The 20,570-nt window shown below is 35.1% G+C and overlaps 1 protein-coding gene and 1 long non-coding RNA gene across 2 annotated transcripts; one reads left to right on the plus strand and one right to left on the minus strand.

The window, feature by feature from the left end:
- Nucleotides 1-210: 210 nt before the first annotated feature.
- On the minus strand, nt 211-12,769 carry LOC141828108 (protein NLP2-like). The gene is made up of 5 exons (XM_074715476.1): nt 11,894-12,769; nt 11,477-11,524; nt 10,613-11,359; nt 2,084-2,207; nt 211-1,608 (listed from the first exon to the last, which is right to left on the minus strand). Exons 1-5 carry the CDS (start codon nt 12,767-12,769, stop codon nt 560-562), a joined length of 2,844 nt encoding a protein of 947 aa, XP_074571577.1. The 3' UTR covers nt 211-559.
- Nucleotides 12,770-17,821: 5,052 nt separating this feature from the next.
- LOC141825991 (uncharacterized) lies at nt 17,822-20,177 on the plus strand. The gene is made up of 4 exons (XR_012601593.1): nt 17,822-18,032; nt 18,102-18,185; nt 18,267-18,356; nt 19,982-20,177. It is a non-coding gene; the product is annotated as an uncharacterized LOC141825991 (long non-coding RNA).
- The last annotated feature ends 393 nt before the right edge of the window (nt 20,178-20,570 follow it).

The following is a 20,570-nucleotide window of genomic DNA, read 5'->3' on the forward strand; positions in this document are numbered from 1 at the left end:
AAACACTAACCAAATCTAAACCAGCGGCAAAATAAAATTCCTGTATGATGCTCCCCAACAGTCGATGAATTGCATGACTGAAACTCTAGATTTTCACACTAATCTTGTGCATCTGTAACAGTTTGAATGGTGTCAAAATATTCAAGCAGGTAAACAGAATGTTCATCACAAATCTTTCTAAAACAGAAGGCAACCTTGCTTATTGTCAATATGTCACCATGTGGATTTTGTCATGAAGCAAAGAAATCATGACAAGGTCCAATAGTTACCTCAGTGTAGCTTGAATGTTAATCACCTTTACCACACTGATTTATCTACTAGAATTTCTAAATACACTATAATAAATGCTATTTTTATGCCTTTTACACTAAAATAAATATTAAATGAAATAGCATCGCTTGCCCTAATGGATAGCTGGCTTGCTATATAATGGCTAATCAGCGAGACAAATGAAGCACTATCCTCACAGTGAGTAGCACTTTGGCCAGTTCGAAGAAACCAGAATCATTGGTTGAGTATATGAAGATACTATTGGCATCCTTCCTCAGGCCTCATGAGTTCAGAGCAGGCTGTTACTACTGCCTGAGCTACCAACAGCACTCAGAAGATCTCGAACAAGAATCCTCACACAATTGGATTCACATTGCTCTAAAACTTCCACGCACTCTTGCAGATCAGAGTCGTTCACCAATGTGATCCACTCATCCTCATCATCCTTGTACTTGAGGAGGAATGTCCCTACAGATAAGTTAAATCTCTTTCCAATTTCTTCAAATAATTGTCTGCAACCCAGGGATAGATTGAACTTAAACCGCACCATATCCTCTTTATAATTAGCCTTGACTCTGATGGATGTGCAACTGTTCAAAGGCGAGTCATCCGTCTCCATGCGCAACAATCCAATCTCTACACTCTTTTTGAGAGTTTGGTCACTCGATGAACTGTCTCTGGATGAATCTGTCCTGTTGGAACAAGCAGCATATCTGCCTTCAGTGATTCTGTTATGTTCTGTGTTCCGATCACACTGTGTCACACTCTTTTTGTGAGTTTCTTTCTGCATCTCCTCGGTTATTTTTGAAGTCGAACTCCTTGACACTAATTGGCAATGCATACTTTCCAAATGTGTATCACCTTTGTTGAGAACATCACGATGGTATGTATCACGTGCAAGATGGGAAGCTACTCCAACTGAATGGAACTTTTGTTCAGTGCTGTTATCAAGTGGAGAAACTTCTGCTTTATCATGTTTCCCATATATCAATCTAGATATTCCTGATCTCTCCCTCAGCTGGCAGCTACCAATGAAGCAGTTGTATGCTTTTGATGACCCTGCAAATTGCTTGTTTTCATGTCTTTTGGCAGAATGCATGGGCGATAAGGCCTGACCAGCTGATTCTGAAAAAGATAGTGGCTTTTCAGGTGATACTTCGGTTACAAGACTTCGACTGTTGGGATCATACATTAACTTTCCAAGACCCAGTGAAACTGGCACAGAATCTATCACACTTTGGACCTTCTTAACAGAATGGTTTACTTTCTTTATTTGCCGAGATGGCCATCTTAAAATGCCATGTTGTCTGCATATTCGTTTCAGTGTTGTTGGGCAGACTGCATGAAGTTGGTTAAAACGCATTCAGATTTTATCAACAGCAATAAAAGTGTTTAATTACTTAAATCACATCACATAGGTAGCTAATGGAAATAGTGATTTCCATAACTTTAATCAAAAGTTTTCTCTAGTTGAATCACATGATATTTATTGTAGTTCTTTATATGGAAAACCCTCCTCACACAGTCCATAGGTTCGACTTGGTGGTATGGGTAATTATAATCTGTCAAATCTTACAAAAGAAAGAAGGTATTTTAAAAGAGCTAGGAGAATAAAACTCTAACAAACTGGCATAAAAATAAAACATTTGTTCTATCTGGAAATAATCTGCCCTGCTAACTATACAAAGTTATAATTGATTCTTTAGGGCCTCATTTTCCTTGTACATTCAAGCAACTAAAAGCAAATGGTGAAATAACAACAGCTACCAAATTCCAACAAGAAATTCATGATAATGTGTGAAAGACAACGCACCACCAATGCTCTTTGCAGCATCCTTTAGGGTCCCAGAATAGTATTTCTGAAGAACACTCAAGCTAACATTGTTTTCAATTAAACTTCTTGGTTTCTTCCGATGCTTTCTAGAACCAACATGTGTCTGATCACAAAAAGAAAAGTTAGTTTAAACATACTTGATACTTTTAAGTTATCTTGGACAATAACCAAAAATAATAATAAACACAACTCCCTAAGCAAAGCTATCCTAGAAATCTAGCAACAATCAAGAAACTTTGAGGCCATCTAAATCTAGGAACATTCACGAAACTTTGAAGCCATCCATCTAGCTGCAGTTCTATTTGCTATGAAAGAAAGTAATAGAAGAGCACACAGCAGTCAGATTTGTGTAGAGATTACTGTAGTTCCTTATTAATTGGAATATTGAAAGCATACAATAAACATCCATCTAATTATGGCTACTTGATACAGAAACTTTATCAGAGAAAAATCTGATTTTTGCTTGATCACTCACCGAATCACCTTAGTTCACTGCACTTTAAAACAGTTACAGATGAAGAAAACTCTCTTTTGCATTCACCAACCATTTATTTCCTGGTGTATCAGTTAAATCTTTCTTTCAAGAATCAGAACAAAACAGGATAGGTCGCATGACAAAAAATTGATCCAGGAAAATTTCATAAATATGAAATAGAAGTGCAACAATTTTTATATTAATGGCTTTAATATTTGAAAACACTAAAGTAACGTCATCAACCGCATCATTGGTATTTATCCTAAGCTGATAACATATTAAAATGAGAATATGATATTTCTAACAAAACTTCTTGCCACAAGCTGAATAAAGTTGGGCCAAAGAGAAGAAAAAACGTCAATGCAGTTGTTTCCAGTTGGTATGCGCTTATCCCTTTTGCCAGGATCTTCCCTTTTTCTTGCCCTTCTATTTTGGTTTGGTATACAGACCAATTGCTGTTAATCAGTTAAACCAATATCCCATATACCACAACATGTACTGATGCAGTCAATGATATCAAAACTAATAATGAGTTCTCACTTATTCTGTTTTTGTTCATCACCTAGTTTCTCATTCACGGATAGTATGCATTCCTTCTGACATAGGTTAGTCCATTAATTCAATTCATTCCAACACTCATGAGAGCCCACCTTTTTAATAAATTTAATTAGAATGAAAGAAAGGAAAAGTCCTTTCTTAGATAATGGCATTCATGCTAGACGCCACTAGTCCAAATACCAAATAACTAGAAATAGAAGGAAAACCTGAAAGAAATATTGACAAAGACTCCAAAAACACATTAATCATTAGGTGCAATAAACAGGAACTAACTTTAAGATTCTAAATCATGAAAAATAGGAAAAAAAACTGCAAAAAGAATATCACTTTGAATTCTTAACAGAGCATGTTCAGACAGTAAATTTTTCAATTTGAATTTCTAACCTAAAATATATATTTCAATTACAGTGAAATTTTGGCAATAAGTTCAAGCTTGACCCAAAATTTCTTAAAAAGATCTTTTGGAAAGAGACTCTATGGAAATATTTGATGCATCATCTTCATTCCACATCTCCATTACTTTAATTGTGTCATATAAAACCATTTCAGAAAAAATAATTCTCAATCTCTATATATTTTGTCTTTAAAGGATAAACCAGATTAGTGTCTAAGCTGAATACAATATGGTTGTTATAATAAGAATGTTTCTTTGTAAGTTTCAGAAACATTGCAGTCAAATAATCAACATAACATCATTGTATCCATGCAAGAGAAGCTCACAACCCTTCTTGAGCATCAACACAGCCATCCATAAGGCTTGGTGTAAGTTCTACCATAAGATGATGAATCTTCCTCTCAGCCACTTGATTTTGTTGTGATGTCTTAGCACATAGAGAATTCCCAAAAGAATTTAGTAAAAGCGAACTTTTCTCCATTATTGTACTGGAGCTTCTTTTATGTTTCTATCAGGCATGCCTTCAATTGTCCTATGACCTCCTAAAATTTTAGTGAAAACATTTGACATCTCTTCATCAGAATACACCCAAGTGAATCTTGTGAGATGAAATAGAAACGTGTTCGTGTTTAATATACTGGGACTCTACATAAATCATCTGACAGAGACATCTCCAAAGAGAATGATGAAATAAATGGTCGAAGTAGTTCGCGTAATGACAAGCATATGTCATTATAACTGGACAAAAAAAAAGGTGTGTGGCAAAGACTTTTGAGTACCATTGCTTTTCACTTGTCCATACTAATATCACTAAGTCTTGCATGCCAAGGTCATCATTTGTACACATTGTAGCAACACAAGAATTAAAACAAAAAGAATCAACAAGTCCATGACTCACATGCCAATATAAGCAACTCCAGCTTCTCCTTGAGATTTTGGAGAAATTTTATATCCTTTATGCCAAACAGAACACAAGTCCTAGACTCACTTGTCAATATGAGCAACTCCACCTTCACCTTGAAATTTCAAATAATCTTCATATCCTTTACATCAAACAAAATTAATGAGTCATACCATGAAACTTTGGGAAAGAGTAATAGAAAAACGATTAAGGAAAGGAATCACCGAAAATCAAGACTATGCTATACATCACAACGAAAATCAATTTGGGTTTCAAGATACCGTACCATGGTGCATGTTGTTTGCAGATGATATTGTATTGGTAGATGAGACACGTGAGGGAGTAAATGCTAAATTAGAATCTTGGCGAGAAACACTAGAAAAGAAAGGTTTTAGGCTTAGTAGAGTAAAGACAGAATATATGAAATTTAAGTTTAGCAATATTGAACGTAATGAGACAAGTATTAAAATAGGAGATGATGAGTTGTCTGGAACTGAGAGTTTTAAATATTTAGGATCATTTTTGCAAGCCGATGGAGGGATTGAGAGAGATGTCTTACATAGAATACAAACAGGATGGTTGAAGTGGAGGAGAGCATCAGGTGTTTTATGTGATCGTAAAGTGCCTCTAAAACTTAAAAGAAAGTTCTATAAAACGGCAGTTAGACCTGCCATGTTATATGGCGCTGAATGTTGGGCTATGACTCGAGCACATGAGCAAAAGATGAGAGTTGCGGAGATGAGGATGTTAAGATGGATGTGTGGACATACGAAGATGGACAGAATAAGAAATGAGAGCATTAGAGAGAAAGTTGGAGTTGCATCTATTGAGGAAAAACTCCGTGAGACACGTTTAAGGTGGTACGGACATGTACTTAGACGACCGATAAATGCTCCAGTTAGGCGGTGTGAAACTATGACAAATACGCATATCAAACGAGGACGAGGTAGACCAAAAAAGACTTGGTTAGCAACAATAAAACAAGATAAAATTTATTTAAATATAAATGATAATATAATAGGAGATAGAGCTCAATGGCGTAAAAGGATCCATATAGCCGACCCCACTTAGTGGGATAAGGCTTGGTTGTTGTTGTTGTTGTTGTATCCTTTACATCAAACAGAACATGGTGTCCAGGTCACATGCCAATATAAGCAACTCCACCTTCTCCTTTAGATTTTGGAGAAATTTTATATCCTTCATGACCAACAGAACACAAACCCTTGACTCACTTGTCAATATGAACAACTCCACCTTCATCTTGAGATTTCAAAGAATCTTCATATCCTTTACATCAAACAGAACATGGTGTCTAGTGTCCACCATATTAGCCATAGAAAAAAAAATCAAAATTTTCATGCTCAACACATGAAGTCATAGGATCACAATCACTAAATTGGTCAGTCACACGAAGTCAGTAATGACAATGATTAGATTGGTCACTGATGGTACTTTCTTTAATTGATTAAAAAAAAAAGGCAGCCCGGTGCACGAGGCTCCCGCCTTGCGGGGTCGGGGAAAGGATCCATTGTACGCAGCCTTACCTTGCCTTTGGCAGAGGCTGTTTCCAGGATTTCTTTAATTGATTGATAGTATTTTTTTAGTTGTGACTATTGCACCATTTCCTTTATCATAATGGTGAGCAATAAAATCAAAACAACTACTAGTATGTAAAGATCACATGCTAAATTAATGATCAAATCCAAGGTTTGAAATTTCGAGCCGTGTCAGAGTTTCAATTTATGATCGGAATGATATTTATGATCGGAATGATTGTTAGAATTTAGGAATTATATTATATTTAATTTTCTTATCTATCTTTCCTAGCATTGTGTCTCCTCTATTCTTCATATCCTTAAAGAGGTAGTTTCCCATCTATCTCTATTTTTTCCCTTAATTTTTGTGTTTGTAATGTGAAAGGTGAAGGAGGGAAATAAATTAAAAGAGAAAAAGAACTAACATTCTTTAAAAAAAAATTCCATGCGTTTAAGGAGGAAAGGAATAAGAAAAGAAATTAATAGAGGAGAAAGGAGAAAAAATTAAGAGGGAAAAGAATTAATGGTTTAACAAATAAAAAAGGAATTAACAGTTAAAAATAAAGAAAAAATAGAAATAGAAAGAAAAAAGAAAAAAATGTAGATTGCATTCACAGCATGGGGCCTCGCACGAAGCCTCGAACGACCATGGGGACTTACGTGAATCCTCGCATAGTCGTGGAGCGTCGCAACGGCCTTGAGTCAAGCTCGCACGATCGCGGGGCCTCACAACGACCTTGTGTGAAGCTCATGCGGCCGCAGGGCCTTGAGGTGGCCTCGTGCGAGGCCTCGTGGCAGCCTCATGGAGATCTCGCAACTCCGCTGGGTGCTCATGTCAATGTCATGTCAATTGGCGGGCAAAAGTAAATTCTATTCGCATTGACCGGTACGACTCGATATTTTTAATGTTGATCCAATCATCTTAAATGTTAATGGAAGACAAGTTTCCAAGAACTGTAGTCTTAGTCAAGAAGCACTTGCCTTACTCATCTTGTTGATATTGGTTAAGTTTGCTGCAATATTTCTTTATTTTAGTCTGACTCAATAATCTATTTTTATATGGCAAGTTTTCCATATAGAGCACTTGATTTTCTTCTTTTTGACATCTTTGCAAAAGGATTCTACATATTAGTTAGCATCTTTCCTTTTATTCTCATTATTGGAACTCCTTTTCGAGGAAAAAGAGCTCCTTCACTGCCCATAGATAAGTCTTCGTCATTTAATGAATCACAAGATTCTTAAGAGTATAAAATTGACACCAATGTTATCAATGCTCTTACCTTTTTGTGACATTCATATTATTTTCTTTAGTTTTCTAGGTCGTCATATCATTGCCAACTACATTTCATAATTCTTCACCTATAAAGATAGGACTACATACAAGTCCTTGAAATTCTAGATGGAATAATCACACAAACTACGCTAACATGTCAAGTAAAATCCATCACCAGAGTAGAAACCATTGTCTTTTTCACCAAGGGACTTTGAAATGACCTCATAGTTTAGAAATCATGCAAGTCAAATAGAAAAACTTCTCTCTTATGTAATGGCACACTTGGCGCCACTATCACATGATTATACAACCAAAATCAAGAGAAAAATAACCAAAAAATATTAGCAAACACTTCACAAGAAACACAATTTATAAAATAGAGGTATGGACACAAATAAGGTTAGATTTTAAAAAAAATCAATTTGACTCAATCTCATTTTGGGTATAAAAAATCTCAAACTCTACTCGAACTATACGAGTTGAGACGTGAAACTTTTCATTTCGCTCACAAACAGGCATACAAGATCCTTAATAGGAATACGAGATCCTCAATAGGCACACGAGATCCTCAATATGGACGATGAGTAGTCGTGGCTTCCTTCGTCAGTGTCTTGCATGAGACTCGACACACATTCTCATCTTCCTTTGCAACTTCCTTCTCCATGTCGAATCCAAACCTACCTTCCTCCACCTCCTCCTCCACATCGAAACTAAAACCCTAGCTTCGTTAGACTCCAATGTTGGCTCCACTTCATGTGCACTTCCTTGTCTCCTACCATTCTTCCTCTTCTTCCAACATTGATGTTCTTTCTCCTCTCCCTCTTTGACAGTGATGCCCGCTTCTCCTCCTTGGGCACACCTCTAGCACCAATCTAGGTCCTATTCTTCTTCTTCCTCCAAGGCATCTCTTCCAACACTCAATACTAGTACCTATGAAACCATCTTAGGCCATTTGGGAACTGAAACCCGACTTAGCTTGAGAAATTTGCCTCATACAACCTTCTCTAATCTCTTATAAACCTCAAGCCATGAGCTACAAACCTAACTAGCTAGGCTAATCCTCTAAGGTTGCTCCAATACCACTCATTACTCCTTGTCCTGTGGTCCCTCGAATCTCTCATATCATTCTTCTCCGATCTCTTCGATCTATCAAGCTACTAAGTGTGTCACCTTGGCCTCGCCAAAATAACATTCAGCGCTCATCAAGCCATGAGCTTTTCATACTACTTGTGTGTTCCTGCAATTCCATGTTGCACTCAAACACACAAACCCCTTTTCCTAAACATGAAAACCCAAGATCACACTCGAATACTTAGGGTATAATTACACCAACAAACTACTCTTTGGAAGAGTAGCTTAGAGTCATGGGAATTAAATCAAACTATCCAAATCATTTTAATGAATAGTACTCCTGCACAAATATAAATCAAGAAACAATATGTATACTTATTCAAAATCACATTATCCCATGTTTAGGAATGTTTTGAGTCAATCTTCCAAACACAATAGTAGATATAGGCCTAAGAATACGCCCTTGATTTGATGGACAATCAAGCCCTAATAATAATAAGTTTCTACATTAATTGGCTATGATTATGAATAACCAACAAAAACTCAATTATAATTGCCAGAGAATTTTGACAAAGTGTTTATGAAATGAAAATTAATGGAAAAATATATTCATCCATATTTTAAGAGATAGTGGCCGAATAAATTTATCACCTTAAAGCAATTTTCCTTAAGTGAATTGAAATAAAAAACAACATCTAAAGCCTATAATTCACTCATAATCAAAGAAATTTTAATTGAAATAAAGAAATTGAACTTTAAAAAAATATCTTATTTTAGTAAAAATCCTTTAATAACATCTTAATGACATAATTTTAAAGGACCCTCGACTTGGCCCCCTTAGAGATCCATCAACATCACCGAGCTTATAAATTATAACTTGTTTATCTTATCCATCAAAAGAGATAATTGAAAAAAATTAAACATCATAAACTAATGCAAAACATCAATTAAAAAATAGTTAAATCAAGTAACATTCTTATTAGTATGTGTTTATAGCTATTAATGACTTAAAAGATCATCAAGCTAATGAGTTAATGAGTTTGTTTCCTTATCTATCACTTACCATCAAATTTCCTTTAATCTGATACAAAAGCAACGTGTCAACATTAGGAGAGAAATTATATTACTGATTATTATAAAGTACCTAGTGATACGCTACAATGTTATTTTGCATTTATGAATTCTAATTATCTCATATCTAAAATGTCATTATTTATTTATGAATTCTAATTGCTCATATTATTTAGTTTAGAAGTGTCTATAATTAAATTATTCAATAGCATTGTAAGAGAAATTAATTTTAATTCTTGTTTATTTCACTTTCCAATTTATTTAATTAGTGGCTCAATTTTTAAATTGAAGGATATGCTAATCTACTATGAAAAATTTGAGCCTCCATCAATTTGGTCAGAGGTTGTGCTTCTACGGATTTCTTCTCACCATTGTTACTTTCACCCCATGATTGTTGTACAGACATGGAACAATATACTCACTATATGATAAATTAAGGAGGTTGTAATTCATTAGAAGGTGTAACCAAAAGGAAAGATAAGGCTCAAAAAGTAAAATAAAGTGCATCAATTTGTCTTTTATTGGAATGGACGTCTATGGAGATGAAAGATAACGAAGAAACATTGTTACATAAAATTGGTAAAGTAATTATTCCTCAAAAGATGCTTACAAGTCAACAAATTGAGTTTTTTTAGTGGGGGGAAATAATATTAACAAGGAAAACAAATCAATTTGAATATTAAATTGGTTGGTAATTGTTTTATTTTAGGTACCATATAATTTAGTATGTTTAAATTTATTTAGAGTATCTTTTTAATTTTGTAGTAGTTTAATGAGTAGTTGTTAATTAATAAGAGTTTGTTAGGATTATTATGCATCCCAATAAGTGGAATTTTTTTCGTCATTTGGTTGGTATTGAGCATATGAAAGTATCATATTTGTATGTATTTTCCAGCTTTAGCTTTCGATTAATAAGATTTTATCTTTAATTGTCTATGTAACATACCTTTCTTTGTGTAAGATAGTTATTTTAATTTTTTTGATTTGAGGTTTAAATTTCAGTAAAGCAACAAAGCTTTCTTGTGCTACATAAAGGGAAAGGTATATAAATCTCAATTCAAAAGCAGTGACATATAGAAAATTCATATTAGTAGTCAAGTTCAAAAAGTTTACGAAAATGGCGACAATATGTTTTTGACACAACAACTTGCTCTGACATCAAGAGATGAAATTACTAATGCATAGAAGCAGGTTCTAAAAATCTAGCACAATGATAGTTGAAAATATAACCTGATTGAGATGAGCAGCTCCTCCCTGATTATTGTTTATGATCTGCATATTATTGTGGGAGTTGGTTGAATTTTGTTGATTATTACTGGCTTGATAATGTTTCTCAGAGAAATTCATTGAATCAAAATCATCTATTCCTGATCCATCAATGATCATTTTAGAGGCATCCCAACTAGTTACTACAGTATCTGATACAGTTCTCAAGCTTCCACAGAGTCTTTGCAATGTAATTGAAAGATTATTTAACAAACGCTGTTGTTCATCACTTCCTCTGCAATTGACTGGAAGAAAAAATTCTAATACATAATAATCATTTGCAGTGTAAGTACTCCGCAGCCTAATTGCAACAGCTGCACACAATCCAAACTTGCGTGCATGATGTGCAAGTGGATACTGGTGCACATCAAATGTTTTTATGTCAGATGAGAAACTTGGATAGTGAGATTGAATTGCTCTTCCTACAATGCCCTGCCCCTCTTGTAGGCAGTTCTCTGAACATGCATGGAGAAAGCCAAGAATTTTTTGGTCATTGACATAGCAGGCTGACTCCTGGATGCAAAGCATGTTTTCCTTCTTTAGCATGGAAGATACCTCTTCATCAACATTTATGGTCATTTTGTCCATATCCCGGTTTAAATAGCTAAAAGGTATCCAAGTAAGTGCCAAAGGTAACAGGTGTGCATGACAAACAGCTCTCAACACATTGTGTATCTCTGTGAAGACAGACCTCTGACTAATTTGAAGACTCTGTACGGTCAAGTTATCAAAAAAGAAATGCAACAATATTTAGATTATAATTGGTTTGCAGGAAGTGAACATAAATTTGACGAAATCAAATTATTAAAAAGATGAGAAAATTATTACCACGAACTGTCGCATAGCATGTACTTTAATGCTCTTCAAATTTACAACCTGCAGAGTAATAGTATGTAAACATTAGGCATGACCATCATTCAATCATAACTACAATATTGATTTCAAGATATTTCCCTATAAACATATAAAAATAGTTTTTTCATGAGGCTATAAGCACTGATCATAGAAACAACTGTTTTGAGAATTGAAACGTTGATGAACATTTTCATCCACTGATGATGACTACACCAAGATAATCAAAGCATAGAGGAAGCAATTCTTTATAGATTTTTCAAAAGGATAAAAAAATGGTCTGTTGAGGTCATCCCAAATTGTAATTTATGTTGGAAAACTGATAATGCAAATTGCAATCATGTGTAATGTAGACTCAAACAAAGTATCAAAGAAATTATTTTAACTTCTAACCTGTAAAGCATTGCGAAAATGATCAAATTCAGAGTCAAAATCAGGTTTATCTTTGTTTGTAACAAGCTCAAGAACTGCACAACATGAATGCTCATTATCATCAAAAATAGGCAATGCAAGTGTCCCTTGAACTTCATACTTCAGCGCATGATCCATTCGCAAGAATTCTAGATGACTATAGTATTTGATGTTTGAGGTCCACTCTGGCATTTGAGAGATATATACACGACCAGGAAGGCCGAGGAGAGACCAAGGTGCTTCTCTGCTAGAGAAAGTAAAAGCTTTTGATATTTCTCGATACTCTACAAAAGCCTGATCAAGTAGATAGGGCTGCTCGGAGGTGCTTAATATATATTCATCACCTTGCTTGAAAGGCATCCAAACTTGGGCAAGTATCTCTCCTCCAGTAAATTGACAAAATTCCTTAAACAAAAATAATGCTGTGAGTAACTTTTCACCTAAAGAAACCTCTATAGTTGGTCTAGGAATTGCTTTGCTACTGTCATCACCAGTAGAGACATCACATGGTGGAAACGAGCTACTGGATTCTGTTTCCCCTACCATATTTGTAGGGAGAGTATCAAGGGTTGTCACCTGGGATTGTAAAGTAGTCTTTTGAACTGGTGAATTATCTCCAACACTTGAATGAACACCATCTTTATTACTCATATTACCTCTCATTCTAACCACAACATCTGTGGTTTGCACTTGGAAATCTGGCTGAGTGGAGCAACTGAATTGTGCAAAAGACTGATCAATGATTGAAGGGTTGAACAAATCAGTAAAAGTTTCAATATTCATCAAACTTAAGTGACTACTAAGGTCATTTGGATCTGGGCTTTTGTCTCTAGCATGGAATGCTTTAAATGAATCCATGTTCAGAAGAAACCTATCTTACTTCCACTATAAATTCCCCTCTGCAATCTAATAGTAGTTCTTAACATTGGATCTCTAACCCAACAGCTGAATCCCTGCAACGAAAGATATATAGAAATGATAAATGGTATACAGATTATCAGCTTGACGTGAAAAGCAGAACATTGACTGCTGCTGACAATTTGCCCTGGAAACCAGAATACACCCTAGAACATCATAATAATACCTTACTGAGCAACTGACTCAGTAGGTTCCCCTTGAGCATAAAGAAAATTCACTCTTACGCACGATTCCATGCTTCAATAATCGACAGTTTAAGCCTCCTCTTGTAGACCACACGCAAACTAAACCTGCTACTCAGAACGTTCAAAACATGAAGACGAATATTACCTGTCGCACGTTTCCAAGGCCTTCGTAAATGCCAGAGGGTGGCACTCGTCACTGAAAACAAGGACTTTCGCTCGGACCTTCAGAACAAGGAGAAGAAAAAGCTGCTGCTCCAAAAGCTCAAAAGATGAAGAACGAACCCTTTCTATAGTGAGACTCCACGTCCTTCGGAAATTCATCCGATTGGCACCGAAAATATGGGAATTGACTCGGAGGATTCCAAACTCGAATCCAGGGGATTGAAGATTCGCCTCGATAAATTCTTGGCTCTCGGAGAACTCAAGGGTCGCGTTGGGCCCCTTGTGAGGAAAACCACACAAAATAATCGCCCAAACTCAGGAAAAAACAAGGTGGCTTTAATTGTAAGGCGGCAATGTGACGTTGCGTTGTGGAGCTCGCACCAAATCAAAATCAAATCTTGAGTTTGCCATTGGCCTCAACGACGACCGCAAGGCAACAGGGAGAAGTGCTTCCTCGCCGCCGCCTCCATTTCGTCCTCGTCTGGGCGGCACAATAAACTTTAAAGGCAGTTAGCATCCCGTTTTGAACGGATAGATTAAGAAAGCTGAGATAGTCTTATTTCTCTCTTGTTTATGTTTCAGTGAATCTCACACAGATTTAGTGTTGATATTATAATTCGACTATTTTTAGATTTTATGACATTACAGGATTTAATATTGGTACTATGCCTCGACTATTTTTAAGTTTTATGACATCAGACCTTGTTTTACTTAGTGAACATAGATTTTATTAAATCAATAATTTCTAAATCTTAATAGTTACTGTTCATCTATAAATTACTTAAATAAGGACTGAGGAGCTCTAAAAAAATATATAAGACCAGAACTTTTTTTTTTAATCTAGAAAATTTTTTTTTAACTCATTCATACTCTTGAGTAAGGGAGAACACACTTAGTTATAAAATTGAGGAGTAAGGAGTGGAACTTGGATATGTGATTTCGAATGCCCATCATTAGAAGATGAAGGGGGTTTATATAGAGAAATTTTGCTTCAGACCTATGTATTGGTGCAAGAAGCACTAAATCTTGCCTAGAGTTTCGATGTTTGACAATAGACCTACGTCTAGACAGTTTGACCAAGGATTGATCCAAATAGGACCTGATGTTTGGATGTGAGTGAGTGAAGTCTAGTCAGACCAGATGACTAGCGAGAAGTCCTAGTCGGTTAGACTAGGCAGTGGAAGTCCTGATCTGGAAGATTGGGCAAGGGAAAGTCCTAATTGTAGGCTAAGCAAGAGAAAGTCATAGTTGTAAATTAGGCAAAGGGAAGTCCTGGTTTGGAGGATTAGACAGAAGTCTTAACAAGGTCAAGTGCATCAGGTGCAAGTCCGTGCAGTGTCGGAGGACTGGGAAACATAGCTAAAGTCCAATCGGGTACGGTTAAGCCAGAGAGTTGGTGAAGTCTGGGCGGTTTGGAAGACCGAGTCACAGTAGAAAATTTCTGGGGGCCAAGGACAAAGCTAAGCAGGAAGTCCAACAAGTCTGGAGAACTTGTTAGCAAAACTTCTCCCGAGTGGAGTGGGTAAGGCGCGTTCCCAGAGTGGAACAGTAGGCGTTAGACTAATCTAGAATTTTGATAGAAATCCGAAGTTAGACCCAAACGATAAACTTAGGTTGTTTATATGTTTGTATGCTTGTCTTGCAGGAACCAGGAGCAGGAAGCAAGATGGAGAAAGCAGAGGTGAAGCAAATAAAGGCAGCTGAACCAAGGCCGGGGTCAACTCAAGTCAAATTGGAGTCAAGTAAGTTTCGGTCGACCTGAATGGTCATTCCAGTCGACCGGAGGTGGATAAAAAACTATGGAAGCCAAAGTTTATCCAGATCCACCACGTCATATTGGAGTCGACCTGAGTAGGGATTCCAGTTAACCTGAAGGCCAAGTCAGTCGCGGAGAAAGAGAATCGCGGTCTACGTGAGGTCGACCTAAGATGGGCTCCAGTCGACCTGAGCATGCTATAAAAGAAGGGTGGGTGCGCACAACTAGAACATTGAATTCCAAGCCATCCCTCTCGTCTAGTGGTGTTTCTGAATGCGAACAAGACCAAACGCTTGCAACCAGGGAAGATCTAGGAGGAGTGCGCGGCGCTCAGGACTTCCAGATCGGCCAACACGTTTTGATTTAGTTTTCTTACTGTCCTTTGTTTCTATTATTTATTATTGGTTATTGGACTGTAAGACGGGTTTCTCCGCCTCCGAACAAAGTTCAGAAAGAAGACCACTAGTGGATGGGCGCCTCCCATACATAGGCCTTGGACGTACTAACTCTAGGGGGTTATGAACCAAATAAAATCCATGAGTCCCCTACATCTTGTTCTAATACCCGTTGTAAGTTATTCTGATAGAAACGAACGAACGAAAAAGTGACAACGCGCTATTCACCCCCCCCTCTAGCGCGTTACAAAATCCTACAATTGGTATCAGAGCTAGCATGCTCTTGATTGGACTAACCGCCAAGGGAGCAAGACGACAAAGATGGAGAGGGAGAAAGGTAATTTTAAAGTTCGTTTAAAATTGCATATTATTTATTTTAAATGCAGGGAGACATGACATTATAAAAATAAGTGTCCTACTCGTAAGAATCGGACGGCACCACCAACGACAAAAGAGCAAGCAATGCTAGGAGCCCGGAGAAACAAAGATCATATCAAATGTTTCAAGCGCTAGAAACGCGAACACTACACGAACCAATGTCCAGAGAGGAAGACGGTGAAAAAGAAATCAGAATTGGGGGATGCGATTCTGGTATGTTTACAAAATTATAAAAATACCCTTAGGATACATGCTAAATTTACTTTTTTTTTTTGTAAATTTAGATAATTTTATTAAAAAATTAGATAAGTTAGAAAATTTACATTTGAAAATTTCAAAGTTAGAAAATTTAAATTTTGATAAATTAGAAAATTTAAATTAAAAAAAAAATTAAATCAAGATATTAGATAAATTAAACAATTTAAATATAGAAAATTTAAAAATTTAAATAATCTGACCCATTCAAATTTGAACAATTTAAATTTGAAAAATTCAAATAAAACTAAAATTTTATTAAATAATTTTAAATTAAATAAATTAGAAAATTCAAACTTAGATTCTATAAATAAGAAAAATTCACCTAATTTGAATAAATTAAATAAAAATTTTGAATTAAATAATAATTTAACTAATTCAAATTTAACTAATTAAATTATTAATAATTCAAAAGTAATTATTCTAGATTTAATTTAAATAAATAAAAAATTAGATCAATTTTTTAACTTATTTAACTAAGATAATGATAAATTAAATAATCTAATTTTAATTAATTTAATAAATCTGAAATTTAATAAAAATTCAACCAAATAAGATAAAATTAATAAAAATCAAGATAAAGTTGAATAATTCAAATTTACTTAGTCATTTGAAATTAAATAATCAAGATAATTATAATAGTAAGAATAATTTAAAATCCATTAAGATAAATCTTAAAATTAATAATTTAACAACTAAAAATATTAAATTAAATCTTAAAAATTTTTACAATAAATCTTCAAAATTTAAAAATACTAATTCAAATTTAAAAATTTAAAATATGAAATTAAATATAATATTGTACCCTTTAATTATGAAATATTGAATAATTTTAATAAATTAAATTTAAAATTTAAAATTAAATCCTAAAATTTTAGAAAATAATTTTATAAATTTTAACAAGTCAAAACTAAATCTTAAAAATAAAACTAAATCTACAAATTAATTATTTAAATATAACTAATCTAAAACTAAATCTACAAATTAATTATTTAAACGTAACTAATCTAAAACTAAATCTATAAATTAATAATTCAAACTTAGATAAATTAATAATTCAACTTAAACATATTAATAACTCAAACTTAAACAAATTAATAAATCAAAATATATAAATTTGAAATTTGAAATTAAAATTTAAAATTAAAATTCAAAATTCAAAACTTAAACTTAAAATTTGAAATTTGAAATTAAAAATAAATTAATAATAATTTAAATATAAAAGTCATGAACTTAATTATAAAATAGTTAGAATTATGAAATTAATTTAAAATACTACCGAATGCAATAAAAATTAAATAAAATTTAAAGTGTGTCAAAGTGGGTTGACACATTCGCGGGTCCATACGAAATGTATCAAATCAAGAATTTAATATTTTATTAGAAATTAAAAAATGATTGACTTGTTTGACTCATGCATAACTATCATGTACATGCATTTGTTTTAATTATTTTACATAAACATGTCATGTTATCATGTTTCCTTACTGTTTAATTTAGAACGGTTAGTTAAGGACACATGAATGACTGACGCTTGCCAACATAGTACCAAGGTGGGGCGAGATGATAGTACGTTAGGGAAGCTTGGTATGGGTAGACAATTGGGGTAAGGAGTATGTAAAATATCAAAAATTAAGGGGTAAATTATAAACAAGATTTATCCTAATGTTTGGGATAGGGAAGCCATTTAAGAGGATTAAATAAAATAACCCTAAAGCCAAAGTTAGGAGTTCAACTAAAGCAAATTAGGGTTAAAGGGGTTATTGGTTTAATAGGTTATTGGATCTTCAACATCCGCAACCCGCTAAGGAAACCAATAAGGAGCTACAGAAGCCACGATCTCCTTCTCCCAAACCGCGATAAAATCCTCTGTTCTCTCACGGTGTTCCCCTGCTCTTCACCTTCTTCCCCGATTGCGTGACCACGAGAGCTATCAGTCGGTGCCAACGATGAGGGAAGCCGTCGAAGATCGGGATCTTCAACCTCGGGGTTGCCTTCTTGTCAGAGATGACACGTTTCTTCTGGTAAGGGTGCGATCAATGACAGTGGAGGCTGCTGGGTTGATTCAATCGGTAAGAAGCTGAGAATCTTTGGTTTCTAAGATTCTTGAGCATATATCTATAGTTTTTCTGGATTTTCAGAGCTTGGATTTTAATCGAGAGCTTGATCTGGATTTTGGCCGGGCGGTGATTTAAGAGACGAAGCCGAAGAGAAGGAAGCGATAGGTAAGTGAAGATTGATTTAGGTTTTTGTTGTGCTTGGCTTCTATAATTGAATCTCATTAGAGTATCCTTGAATCTCTTTAGATCTGACCTGATTAATGTCCTTTGGGTGTCGATTGCGAGGGAAGAAGAGGAGTTTGGAATCGGAGTTGGAGCTAAGGCTTCAGATTGGAGGTAAGCCTTTGAAACTGATTCTTGCACGATTTCACTGTTCTGTTCTTAAATTTCTCTGTTGGATCTCAGTAGGAAGGAGATTGATTGGATCTGTTGAGTTGAATGGGTTAATGTTTCAATGGTTGAAGTATGGAGGTTATGGTTCGAGTGGATGCTCTTGATTTCTTGGATGATCAGAGTCTGGAACTACTGTGCTATTGGAGGTTGTTCAGTATTTAGTTTGATTAGGGTTCAGTAAAGTTCTTGATGATTAGTTTAGCTAATATTGTAGAATTGTGTAGTTGTTGTTACATTAAATTCGGTTAACTGATTGTTGGGTTTTATGTGTTGAATCTGATTATAAACCAAGGAGGGTGAAGTTGGTTAGCTTAATTAGATTGTTGTTGAATTAGTTGGGTCAGGTTAATTGGGATGAGTTAAATTAACCTAAAACTTGGGTTAAGATTTATTTTGTTGTAAATTTAATAGAATATTATAATTAGTGTTGTCACATCTATAATTTGTAAGATTGTGACTTGTTGATCCTGAGTTACATGGAATCTTATTATTTTTCTGGGGGTTCTTATTTTACCTTCACCAGATTCACGTGGATACTCTGTACTTGGTTACTACAGGATTCATTCTTAGTGCATGATCTCTTGTAGGTTGCTTTTATCTATCTTGTTAATACTCTTGTTACTGGTGTTGTTTATCTAGTTGATACCTTGTGTTATTTGTTTCTTGATACTTGCTAGTTGACCTTTGATATGATCTGATACTACCTTGTTGCTACTCCTGTTACCTATGTTATTTACCTAGTCGATACCTTATATTGTTCGTTGCTTGATACATGTTGGTTGACCTTTGATTGTTCTATCCATTGATAGTACAGTCTCAAGTTGGTATCGTTGATCTATGATGGCTCATCTTGATTCATGTTGGTTATGCTGAGTAGTTGTAGTTATTATATGTTGAGCTGTGCATCATAATATCTACATGCTAGAAGTAGGTGTTGTTGTTTGTTGTTGTTGTTATCTCTCACTGTCTGTGTGGGTGAGATCATTATAGCACTGCCTGTGTGGGTACTACGCACTGCCTGTGTGGGTGCGATTATTATAGCACTTCCTGTGTGGGTGCTATGCACTGCTTGTGTGAATGCGACGCACTACCTATGTGGGTACAATCATTGTAGCACTGCCTATGTGGGTGCAATCATTATAGCACTGTCTGTGTGGGTGCTACCATGCATTTGTTGTTATATTATACTGTATTATTGTTTACAACATCTTTGTGCGTGAATGTTGCACTTATATGATATATGACTGTTGCATTGTATGACATGACATGCATTGCATGAATTTGCATGATTTCTATACCTGTTACATAGTATTGATCTTTTCATTAGGTATCACTTGTAGAGACTGTATACCTTTTGTTATCTCAGTTGATATATCATGTTCTATTCCCATGATTCATGTTACCTGTTGACTAGTATTCACCTTTCCTTTATATATATCCATGGTAGAGACTGTTTACCTTTTGTTATTCCAGTTGTTATATCCTGTTATGCACTTCTATCTTGTATTCCACTGAGTATATTTGATACTCATTACCCAGACCCTGGGGTTGCCTTGTTTTCTCCCTAGGTAGCATATAGGGGTTACTGGGAGCTTGAAGATCAGCCTACATGTTACCATCTCACAATAGAAGGATTTTTATATGTTGGTTTGTATGGATTGTATTGTGTTGACATATGGACTGTAGTTATGGTTTTGGACTTATACTCGTGGTTGTGTGGCTTTATTCGGATTTGCAATGTTTATGCTACGAAGATTTTCTATATGGTATAGACTTGTCATTTGCATGTATTAGTCTGGTAGTTGTGGTTGTGTGGGCCTTATCTTTATCTATTATGCATCTGTGATGTATAGTTTGCGGCCCTATTGGCCTATATGATATATATATTCAGGGAATGTCATTGTTTAGGGGAGATACTACCAAAATTTTTCGGACGACCACCTCCCGAGACGTAACAGAGTACCTTGCTTGGTCTGCTTAGCTAAGTGGAACTGACTGAAGCTACCTCGCCACATCTTAAACTAGTTAGACCAAGATTTCTCAAGAAATTAGTTAAGGACATAATTTCATAAAAAGACTTTATCTTAGGAAGTGGCCATTGTTTCGATAACCAAGAAGGTCCTTGCCTCGCCATGACCCTGGAAGTCTATTTTTGAA

Source organism: Curcuma longa, chromosome 4, assembly GCF_044706935.1.
Source record: "Curcuma longa cultivar G26 ecotype Majalengka, Jawa Barat chromosome 4, ITB_CL_G26_1.1, whole genome shotgun sequence".
Lineage (NCBI taxonomy): Eukaryota > Viridiplantae > Streptophyta > Magnoliopsida > Zingiberales > Zingiberaceae > Curcuma > Curcuma longa.